At 43.3% G+C, this 12,155-nt stretch overlaps 1 protein-coding gene across 25 annotated transcripts in view; it reads right to left on the reverse strand.

The window, feature by feature from the left end:
• Nucleotides 1-12,155, reverse strand: part of MAPK10 (mitogen-activated protein kinase 10) — a 254,583-nt gene that overhangs the window by 30,219 nt on the left and 212,209 nt on the right. For all 25 annotated transcript variants that reach the window (XM_078394527.1, XM_078394540.1, XM_020805388.3 and 22 more), the window contains 2 exons: nucleotides 10,894-11,076; nucleotides 1,288-1,412 (listed from right to left, as the gene is read on the reverse strand). In XM_078394527.1, the coding sequence (XP_078250653.1) occupies nucleotides 1,288-1,412; nucleotides 10,894-11,076 (308 nt within the window). The remainder of the gene's footprint in view (nucleotides 1-1,287; nucleotides 1,413-10,893; nucleotides 11,077-12,155) is intronic.

Raw genomic sequence — 12,155 nt, forward strand, 5'->3', positions numbered from 1 at the left:
TGAAACATCGTTTTGCAATCGCAAAAGTGATCGCAAAAACCTCATCATCAAGCGGATTTATCATTTAACGAGGTAATTGTTAAGCGAGGCACCACTGTATACAGACAGGCAGAAATAGGGATGTCAATTTTGTAGCCATGGATGTTCCTGTAGTTCTTGGAAGTAAAAGCGAGGAATGAAATTATTCTTTTATCCTTGCAGTAAGATTCCTCTATGCAAGATATATTTTTCCCTTGGAAAAAAATCTCATAGACAATTATGCAGGATTTCTCAGAATTTTTGTGGTCTTCCCCCGGCCCCCAGGAGAGAGAATGCCAAGGAAAGGAAAGCAAGCTGTCAAAATGGTACCACGGAGAGCAGTCCTAAGTGTGCGGTGGTAGGGGTACCAAATTCCACAGGTTTGTTATAGTTCCTGTGCAGGATCTCATCTGTCCTGCACGGGATCCCCCTGGTAAGGGTAGCAGAAACAGCCAAGGAGCACAGGAATCATAAACAGAGAATGGCATCTTTCCAGCAAGCGCAGAATTCACCCAAAAAGAGCAGAAGCACTAAGAAAGACAATTGCAATGCTAGCAGAATGAATACCATCTTTCCTGCACAGGATTCTATGAAAGCACTCAAGAATCAAAGCACTGTGCATGAGTATTATAATTCCCACATGGTCTCTTTTCTGCACAGGATTCACTGAAAAAGACATTAAACTATGCAGAATACGGCAATTTCCTGAACAGAAAAATGAATTTTTAAAAGGGGTCAGAGTCATGCTAGGATCTCTCCCTTTTTTGCAGGAAGCTGAGAAATCTCAATAATGCATGGAAAATTAAGTCTTGAAAAATCAGTGAGAACAAGAAATTTTGCAAGTACTCATCGCTTTCCAAAATAAGATGATATGCCTGACTCTTCTGCACAGCAAAGCTCAACAGATAACCTTGCTTCTTGTCCAGGAATGGCACAGGCTGGCCGCACACATTTGTTGAAGGCAATACATGCATGGTTTATAATAGAGATGTCCAATTGTTTTTGAACTGCGACTCCCCTGAATTCTCATTGTTTGCTACGACTGTTGGTAGTTGTAGGTCAAGAAATATCTGGAGGGTTGGCCCAGTTCTGGTTTTTAACATAAACATGGTAGTATGTAGCAATGACTGCAAATTACTCACCAACTTGAGAAGGCTGGCTTCTGTTTGAAACAGCTATGACTGCCCATCAGTGCAATGCTAACCAGCATCTAAATGGAGTTAGCAGAAGTCCTAAAAGCTTTAGCTTAAAAGCCAATACTTTACTTACCGCCTCCACTTCTGCCGGGTCATACCAGACATTAATGTATGGATGCTGTAAGGCTTCATCCACGGATATCCTCTTGGCTGGATCAATCACTAGCATCTTTGACAAAAGGTCCCTGGCTTGGCTAGCTGGAGCAATGAAATCAAAACAGAAATTGTGTCAGAATGGAACTGAATGGTCACACAGGGAAAGAATGACACCATAAGGCACTGATTATAATGCCAGCCTCAAAGTACTCAAGGCAAAGCTCTGCTGTCTGTTTCTGAAAAATCTGAGTCGCCATATACTTTTAAAAATATATTTTCAACTCAGCTGAACTCAAAAATTGGTATTTGGTTCTGCTAGACTTCCCAGTCTCAGACAGCAGTTTTAAAGCTGGAGCTTTGAAAACTGTTTAAATATACAGAATCTCCGTTCTTTTTCCAATTACTCATTTTTAAAGGAATCAATACAGTATATATCAACAGTGGAAAATGTTGGGTTCAAATTTTACTCAGGAGAGAGTGCTAGTTACTGGAAAATTTGCTTTCTGATGTGGAAGAGCAAATGGCAGGCCACTTCACCCGAATGCAGAAAATTCCACAAAAGCCTCTCTTGACACCTGGCAATTATATTAAAATCATTTCTCCAACACACAGATCTGCCAGGTACCCCCCCCCCCAAATATTGGCCACAACAGCATTTGGACAGGGGTGGCAGGAGATGGGATAGCACTCTAGCCCCCAGTAGGTTCTAGAGAAAGGGGCTCCGAAATCAGAAGGTTGCTCACGCCTTTTCAAAACTGGCAGCGCCCACAACAAGTTTTCATACTATTGCATACAACTATAAAAGATGCAAAAGTACAGAACACTTATCTAAAGGGAACACACCTCTCTCCTCTACCAAAAAGTCCTTGTCTACTGCTTGTTTCCAAGGAATAAGGAGCAGGAGTTCGGCACCAAGCTAGCCGCAATACTGATAAGGCTGATGGGGTTGTAATTGGCTGTGAACGGGCAGATGTGAACATCTTGGAATCACGAGAGCAACATTAATACAAATGAACAATTTATAAAAAATTGGAAACCAATGTTCAAGATAAAATTTAATCACTTTCCCTAGGGACTACAGTCTCATCAGAAGTATTTTTTTATTAGGCCTAGACAGGCAATCGATAGACCCCCATCATATTTGAGTTTCAAACAGGTATACATAATTCAGAATCGCAAAAATAGCCTGCAGGTCTTCGAAAAGCCAAGTCAGAAAGGGGGGGGGGAGCTCTGTAACTACACTGGAGATAAAATGAGACTCCTATTTTACCATTTGCTGGCAAACATACAAGAGCAGCTGACACTTCCACCCTTTTGAAAAATCAGTTCACATTCAAAAATAGCACTGAAAACGGATGAACAGAGGTAGGTAAAATGTGAACGGGGGCCTTTATCCGCCACTCCATAGTTATTTCTACTGTTCACAAATGAGCTGAGTCAGGAGAGAAATTCTGCCAAAAATGCCACTCGTGGAAATTTCCAGAAGCATTGGTTTTCTAAGAAAATGGGGTGCAGAACCCACAACACTCTGAATTATTCACACACCCTCAAAACTGAAACTGAACGCACCCTTCCATCAATGTTCAGTATTAGTTTTCTAAGGTTTTGTTCATTTTCAGGGCTGTTCCCTAGATGTGACAAAGCTGCCCTGCCCCCAGACTACAGAATGTCTCACATAACAAGTACAAATATAGTCCAATAATTTTAATGGTCAAATTGGGATGTATCCCTCTAGAAGGTTGGTCATCAAGCTACAAGACAAAAAAAAAATCTTTTCAATTCACAATTAGCGCCATTCAAGTGTCAGCTCCTTTCAGGAGATAACAGCCAAATGAGGGACAAATGTGATCGCTTCATCCCTTCCATCATAATTTTTTTTTGCCCTCCATGACCTGGAAGAGTTTCTACACCAGAGGGATTGCTTTTATAGGGATTTAGGACCCGATAAAACTGGAGTTGTACATCATACTGTAAGTCTAGGAGGGTGACTGGATCTTAAAGAGAGCTTAAAGAGACCCACATTTTTAATATACAAGCAGAAGCAAGAATTTCTCTGGGCATCACTCATCTGCCTGAATTCCCACTTTTGTGTAACCATCAAAAGCCCTGCAAAACAAGCCCTGTCTTGTTTTGCAGCTGCTTGCCTGAGAACTTACACAAGTAGAATAAATTCCCTGGTGGCAGACAGTATCCTGGCTCCCAGCTGCTGGAGGGAGGCAAAGCTAGTGTACTGATTCCTTGTTTCCATTGTTTGATGGGTTCGGGGCACTTGTGGATTATGGAAAAGTAATTTTTGAGGACTACATTTCCAGAATACAGTGGTGCCTCACAAGACGGCGCTCCGTTTAATGACGAATCTGCATTACGACGAGGTTTTTGCGATCGCAAAACCGATTGCAAAACAACGTTTTAAACGGGGGAATTTCGCTGCACAATGATAGGTTTCCTCTTTCGGGAACCGATTTTTGCTTCCCGACGATCAAAACAGCTGATCGGTGGGTTTCAAAATGGCCACCAAGTGCTCAAAATGGCTCCCCGCTGTGTTTAGGAGCCATTTTTGCTGCACAGGCACCCGAAAATGGCCGTCCCTATGGAGGATCTTCGCTGGATTGTGAGTTCTTAGCCAATTGGAATGCATTAATCAGGTTTTAATGCATTTCAATGGCTTTTTTCGCTTTACGGCATTTTCGTTCTACAGCGATTTCGCTGGAACGAATTAACGTTGTTAAGTGAGGCACCACTGTACCAAAGTCAGGAATGGCCAGCAGTATCCTACTGTGTGTGTGAGCATGGGGGGGGGGGAGGGGGGAACAGCTCATATGCCGCTTTTTGCCCTGCCTCCAGGTTCACAGGACATCCTCAAGATTCCTTACCCCCCTCCTGAAAATTGTCCCCCAAATGCAAATCATGTCCCCAAAGGCCTGGGAGAGTGTGCACCCCCTCCAATGTCCAGGGAAGGGCAGAAATGCTCCCCCAGGAAAATATCTTAATATCAAATGCTGCTACTCAGGATGTTACCCTGTGCAACCCATTCTTCTTTCTTTTCTCCTTCCCTAAGCAACAATCTATCTGTTACCATGTTGTAGCCACTGAGTATCCTGAGACCCTACCTGGCTATTTATTTATTTATTTGATTTTTATCCCGCCTATCTCGACCAACGGTGCAGATGATGTGACTATCCTCTTAAGAGTTACACACACAAGCACAAATGCATTTTGTTGAACTTATTCAAATTTAGGCATTCTCCCAAACCACATGACACATTCCTTCTCTGTGTGTGAATCACCTCTATGTTTACAGCTACTTAAGCAGCTACATTCACAATCGGATATATGGGGAAAGTTTATGGCTCTGCTTAAAGCCACACAGGTCCCATCACCCTCCCAGTCTATACAGCCCACTCCATGCAAGGATTTCAAATTTCAGTTACAGATCCTGCCTGACATAGCTATTCCACTGATCTTCATCCAACCAACTTTACATTGTCTAGGTGGATAACAAAAATATAGTGATCCACCATGATCTCTCTTTTGACGGGAGTAACTGCATCCCCAACAGGAAGGAGAATATCTGCGCCAGCAATTGAAGCTTTCTGATTGCTGTGGCAATGGGAGCCTAAATCTGTTCCATTTACAGCAGGGGGAAAACAGATTCAGCAATGGCGATGTGTTTTACTATTCATATCCCTTGGGATGCAGGGGGCCTGTGGGAAGAGCAAGTAAAATAGGGAACTGGGCCAACACAGACCAGCCTTTCAGCCATTCTGACAGACTGAGCTTGATTAATCCCCTGATGAAAGCTCATTTCGGTGACTGACATTGAGGAGGGAAGCCAGCTTTTGTCTGAATCTGAATCAGCTCTCCTGCATCTGTCAGTCAAAACACACAGATGTCACAAGTGTGGGTGTGAATCCAGTCTTTTCTTTCTTACCAACTACAACCTCTACCACACAAATAAAAATAAAATTTAAAAGCTATCCATAAGCTAAATACTTCATGCCCAGCATTTTTCCTCTCTTGCTCCTGTCTTGTCTTTGTTAACAATCATCTGTAATTCTTCATATGACATTCAATATCCTCCACCCATTCTCATTTGCTGCATGTTTTTTAAAGGATCAGCTGAACAGAAACACTAGTGGCAGAAAAGATTCCCCACCAACATCCACATCAGCACTCACCTTGACCCACATAAAGGTGAATAAGTATACCTGTGGAGGGTGCGTTCACCTTATTTCATAAGACATACTGTATGTGTCTCTATTTCTCAACCCACCCACTTCAGTACTAGGCATCAAAGACTTAATAAATTCTGCAAACTCCACATAAAAAGGATTCCCAGGCCCTTCTCATCTAGAGACTGACTACTGGGCCACTGCAATAATTAATGGGTCTCTCAATCAATGAGTGTCTCTCTCTCAAGGAGACACTCATTAGGCCGACAGAAACCGAGTTAGGCGGCAGACAACATTGGCAACTATAGGCCTGTCGCCAATGTTTCCTTCCTTAGCAAAGTGGTATAGAGGGTGGTGGCTGACCAGCTCCAGGTACTTTTGGATGAAACTAATGCCCTGGATCCGTTCCAGTTGGGTTTCAGGCTGCACCACGGCACGGAAACGGCATTGGTCACCTTGTTTGATGACCTGTTGAGGGAGGCTGACAGGGGCATAATGTCTTTGTTGGTCCTCCTTGATATCTCAGTCGCCTTTGATATCGTCAACCACAGTATCCTCCTAGGGAGGCTCTCCCAATTGGGAATCGGTGGTCTGGCACTTGCCTGGCTCTGATCATTCTTGGGGCACCGTTCTCAGAGAGTACAGCTTGGAGAGAGCGTATCGGCCCGGTGGAGTCTCAATTGTGGGGTTCCGCAGGGCTTGATTATCTCCCCAATGCTGTTTAACATCTATATGAGGCCACTGGGTGGGGTCATCAGGGGGTGTGGGGCTTCGTGTCATCAGTATGCTGATGTGCCATCAGTAACCAGCTCTACATCTACGTTTTTCCAACAACAATGGATGCCGTTCTGTCCCTTCAACGCTGCATAGAGGCTGTACTACAATGGATGCAGGAGAATAGACTGAGGCTGAACCCAGACAAGATGGAGGACCTGAGGGTGGGTGGCCCCACCATCAGTAGTTTGGGAAATTCTCTCTCTTTTGGGGGAGTGACTTTATTTTATTTTTATTTGATTTATTTGATTTATACCCCGCCTATCTGGACCGATGGACCACTCTAGGCGACTTTCAATGCAAAGGGTGAGGTTCGCAGCTTGGGGGTCCATCTGGATCTGGCTCTCACCATGGAAACCCAGGTAGCGTCAGTGGTCTGCTCCGCCTATTTCCATCTGTGGCGGATTGCCCAGCTGCGTCCCTATCTTGATATTGGGGTGCTCACCACTCTGGTCCATGCACTTGTAATCTCGAGATTAGACTACTGTAATGCGCTCTACATGGGGCTACTTTTGAGATTGACGCAGAAGCTTCAAATGATGCGAATGCGGTGGCCAGACTTCTCACCCAGGTGAGAAAATATCAGCGTATTTCCCCCACTCTGGCTGCCTTGCATTGGCTGCCCGTTTGTTTCTGTATTGATTTCAAGGTGTTAATGATGACATACAAAACCCTAAACAATTTAGGACCTCGATATCTAGTGGAACGCCTCCTCCCATCTAGATTTACCCAAATCACTCGTTCTAGCCAAGACTAGAAGATTAGGAAGATTAGGCTGAGGGGCTTAATGCCTAGGGTGGCCAGGAGAGAAAGAACAAGAAACCAGGCCTTCTTGGCAGTGGCCCCTTGCCTCTGGAACAGTCTGCCGGCTGAGATTTGTCTGGCTCCCTTGTTGGGTGTTTTTAAAAGCAAACTTAAGACCTGGCTCTTTAGGCAGGCTTTCCCTCCTATCATCACCAAATTACTTTTGCCATCTTGAATTATAGTATTACTGTTGTCTTTATTTTATTATATATTATATATATTATATTATATATATATATATATATGAACACATACAGGGCATGCTTTAGATGAGAAGACAGTTCATGGAGATGACTCTTCCAGTGAGTCTTTCTTCTCATCTAAATCATGCTCTTGGCATCCTACCAAAGGAGTGTTATTGTGCTAGTGAAGAGCGTGGACTACGACAGCCATCTCCACTTTCTGCCTTTCATTCTTAAATGGTACTTTCACAATTTATTGGTGAGCAGAGTGCAGTTGCGCTGGAGAAAACAATGCACTGAGATGATTCATCTCAGTGTTGTCTTCACCAACCACATTCCAGCGGCACCATGCATGGAGGAGATTAGGTGACGGTGTGGCAGCACTCTGGAGACCCACAGGAGATTGTGTATAACAGTGGTCCCCAACCTCGGGCCTCCAGATGTTCTTGGACTTCAACTCCCATAAATCCTGGCCAGCAGAGGTGGTGGTGAAGGCTTCTGGGAGTCGTAGTCCAAGAACATCTGGAGGCCCAAGGTTGAGGACCACTGGTGTATAAGACCTCCAAGGACTACAATCTGCAGAATGCCAGTCCCATAGGCACAAATGATGTTCCCAGAAGGGTGAAATGAAGGTTCAGCTCACCAGAAGCAGAACCAACTGCATCTAATTTGTGTCTTTTCTTACATGGTTTAACTATACCCTGTACTGTATATTCCTGCAAAACAGGCAGAGCATGGGGTGGGTATTAGCCCAGTGGTTCCCATCTAATAAAGCTGTCCCTGCTTGCCCAAATGTGAACGAAGGGGAAAAAAATCATGTGAGTAGTTTTACTTTAGCCCTAATAGTTATACTGAATTGCATCAACTCAACTATACTAGTGTAAGTAAAACAATTCTGCCCGTTTAGACTAAAATGCCATGCGATGGTTCATTTGACATCGCACACAAACAAAGCATTCATTACATTAGCAGGAGTACTTTTGCTGTTATAATTGTTTTCATTGCTATTAAATTCACAGTTTAAACTGTGGGGAACAGAAAATGAAAGTTGTGAGTAAGTGTACTTCAGAAAATGATGGGTTAGACCACTGGTTCTTAACCTTGGGTTACTCAGGAGTTTTGGACTGCAACTCCCAGAAGCCTTCACCACCAACTGTGCTGGCTGGAGTTTCTGGGAGTTGCAGTTCAAAAACATCCGAGTAACAAAGGTTAAGAACCACTGGGTTAGACAAATGTGAGTTCTCTCTGGGGGGAAAAAGAGCATAAGGAATTTCAGGGACATAAAGATTGCTTGTAAATATTTTTCATGGGTGACAGCCAAATGTCAAAAAGTACCACTTCGTGCTATAAAAGGATGCAATACACATTCTTTAATGGAAAAGAATTTAGGGCCTTGTTATCAAGAAAGATGAGGTGTTTTTAGGAACTAGAGAAGTGTAGGAACACAGAAACAGCCATATCGGTTTGCGTACAGAATGTGTTTATAGCCTTTGTCCAGGGAACCAGTGAGTGAAAGAATGTCTTAATTATCATTCTCTCTGCATCTGGCTTTAAATGCCATGTAAGTCCATTATTCTATTTCATCATTGGAGTGGGTTGGCATCAGATGGCTGGATTATAGGAAGAGCTCAAAGCTTCTGTAAGACATTTGGGCAAGCCTACAATCACCCCACACACACACCAGGGAGCAGACAAACAGGCTTGCTGTATGGTGAGAAAAAGCATTGTGGGTAATGGCATGCAAATTGCAGCAGATTAAAAAAACATTATGCATCACCACAACAAGCAACCTTGAGAATCCATGTGTGCAAAGCAGATACACGCTTCAAGTTTGCAGAAGGCTCCGGAACGGTAATCGGAAGCCTTTTTTCTATTTTAAACACACATCAATCATTGTTTGCCCGAAAAGCTTGTCATTCTGTGGCAGACAATCATGGTTTCCATTTGTGTGAAATCATCTATGTTCTTGTCACTGCAGACAATGGCAACCCCTCATCTGGCACCATTGTAATCCAGACGGCATTTGGTTGCCAGGAGCAGACTTTGGCTGCTAATGCTTAACATGGCACTGCCTGCTATCCCACTAACACAGACTGAAATTCAAAGCATCCCGATCAGGAGCCTTCACAATTTAATTCCTTCTAGTAAGATTTCATGAGGCTTTTATTCTCAGCCTGGTTGAAATCAAGAAATGTTCTCTGAAACAAACAGGGAAGCACCGGGGCCCAATCTATTTCCTCACCCCTATGCTATGGGGGGGGGGAAACACCTCCCCCATGTGTTTCATGGGAGCGGAAGACTGCAAAGAATAAGGACTGGAGCGACATTTCAAAGCAGGTGAGGGTTGTGACAAAAGAGGCAAAAATAAACATCACCGAGTTTTTTTCAGATTTCTTTAAAATGTTAATTAATGTGGAAACAGGACAGAGAAGACTTAGGAATAAATATGAACATAACTGACACAAGGTGGAAACAGAACGGATCCATCCATCTCTTAACTATACCTATACAGTAGTGTCTTCTTATGCAGCTGCTTTGGTTAGAGGTCTAAAACCCAAGATCTTGAGCAAAGTTTTCGAACTCTATAGAAAGGGACATATACACCTGCTCACGTCTGTGTATATGTGCACACAAACACTCATATACAGTGGTGCCTTGCTAGACAGTTACCCCGCATGACAGTTTTTCGCTAGACATTGACTTTTTGCAATCGCTATAGCGATTTGCAAAACAGTGATTCCTATGGAGGAATTTCGCTGGACAGTGTTTGCTCCCTGCTTCTCAAACCAATTTTCGCTAGACAACGATTTTGACAGCTCCCTCCGTGCTCGCAAAACGGGTGTTTTCGGGACCTAAGCTTCACAAGACAGCTATTTAAACACCTGATTGGCGGTTTGCAAAGTGGCTTTCCTATGGCTGATCTTCGCTAGACAACGACGATTCTTCCCCATTGGAACGCATTAAACAGATGATGATTTCACTAAACAGCGATTTCAGTGGAATGGATTATCATTGTCTAGCGAGGCACCACTGTACTCTGTAACCACATCTTCTAGTACTATTCGGTACAATTCCCCTCCATATTTTCATCAACAAATTGTCAGGTATCATTTCCTATGTAGCCCTGATTACATAATGACGTCTAAAGCCAAATCAAAAGTTGGCATAGTAGTTGGGAGATTCTGAGAGATGTCGCTCAAAATAATACTTCCAATTCTCCATCCAGAATGGATCACTCAAAAGCCCTATGAAGACTGATTAATGACAAGTTTAAAACACACACACTGCATAACATTTTCTGTATGTGATCCTTAAACAACAATGACATCACTCGAGCCACTGGTTTGACTGAGTAATACTAAAAGAGGATAAAAAATAGAGACCATCTTTCCAGAGATTTCCCAAGGCCACTGTTCCAACATTTCCCAGGACATCACCAAAGGCTACATGATTCAGAAAGGTTGATGTAGGTCAGATCTGGCCAGCCCAAGGATGAGGAGAATTCCTGGCTGATCCTATGGATCCTGCTTCGAGTTCCACTCGATGAAAGAAAAGTGGGATAAAACTCTACTAAATACATTTCCACTGCAAGGCATCGCTGTTCTCATCAAACATGTTCAGGCAGGATTGGTACCCCTTCTTTGTTCTTACCTTTGAGTTTGTTGTGTTCGGAATCAGCTGGAAAAAGAGAGTCTGGGAAAAGCTTGGGGAAAGTGAGGCCAGCATACTTAGGTCGGTTTTCCACATAGTTCCGCACTGTTGGCTGCAGTTTCTTCATGAATTCAGGGCAGGGGGTTCCCAACTGTTCAATTACTTTATTCCACTGATCAATATCTGAGTGAGAAATAATTAAGGAAAGGAGCAGCAAAGAATTCCAAGACCTTTTGCACTTATCTCTAAATCCAAAACGATTAAAGAAGACCAAGAGGATTCAATTCACAAAAGTTTACAGTTTACTAGGGAGTAAGATTGTATTAAGGCAGTTTCATACACAGCCCAAAGAAGCCAAAAGACTTGAAGTATAGCAGATGCTAGCTTCACTGATTTGTAGAAGACTGCAGTCCAAATCATATGTTAACCTCATGGATTTGTGACCACAATTCCTATTCCTGCCTCCTGACTGATTTATGGGTGCTTTAAGCACATGGTAGCCAAAGCAGAAAAAGTCCCGATAATGATAAGTCTTCACAACCATTAAGGAGATGAAATAATGGCACCAGAAATACTCCCCTGATGACTAGTAACATAATGAGCAAAACATCCATACTTCATCAAGATTATGCAGGAGTCAGCGAAGTGGCAGTAGCTTTGCACTGCAAGGGCAAACTAAACATTCTTAAAAGTGATTCACAGGGAGAGCTGGGCACCTTGAAGGACAAACAGAATTCTCAAAATGCAGCACTCTGACAAAGTGCTTTGCTACACACAGATAATCCAACAGAAGAAACGAAGCCACACTACCCAAAGAAGGTCAGAAAAAGAGTTCCTAATGGCTTTTCCTATTCATCAGAAAGTAGCTTGGTGTCTACCAAAAGGGGGGGGGGGGTTGGCCTACGATGGCAAAATCCAGTCTGACTTCTTTGTAAGACTTCTCTGCAGAAATCCATTCCTCTTTTTGCACTTCATTGAACATCCTTTGTTATTTAGAAATGTGTGTTCTTCTAAGGAAGTGGTTCCCAATCTTGGGTCCCCACGTGCTCTTGGACTAAAACTCTCAGAAGCCTTCACCACGAGCTGTGCTGGCCAGGATTTCTGGGAGTTGTAGTCCATGTACATCTGGGGACTCAAGGTTGGAAACCACTGTTCTAGGGAATAAGATACTGCACACTGGAAGATACTGTTACAGAATCAGTCCCTGCGGGGGCAAACACCAATTTATTTGTACACATGTATGCAAATGTTCGTGTTGTTTC

Source organism: Pogona vitticeps, chromosome 5 (assembly GCF_051106095.1).
Source record: "Pogona vitticeps strain Pit_001003342236 chromosome 5, PviZW2.1, whole genome shotgun sequence".
Taxonomy (NCBI): Eukaryota; Metazoa; Chordata; class Lepidosauria; order Squamata; family Agamidae; genus Pogona; species Pogona vitticeps.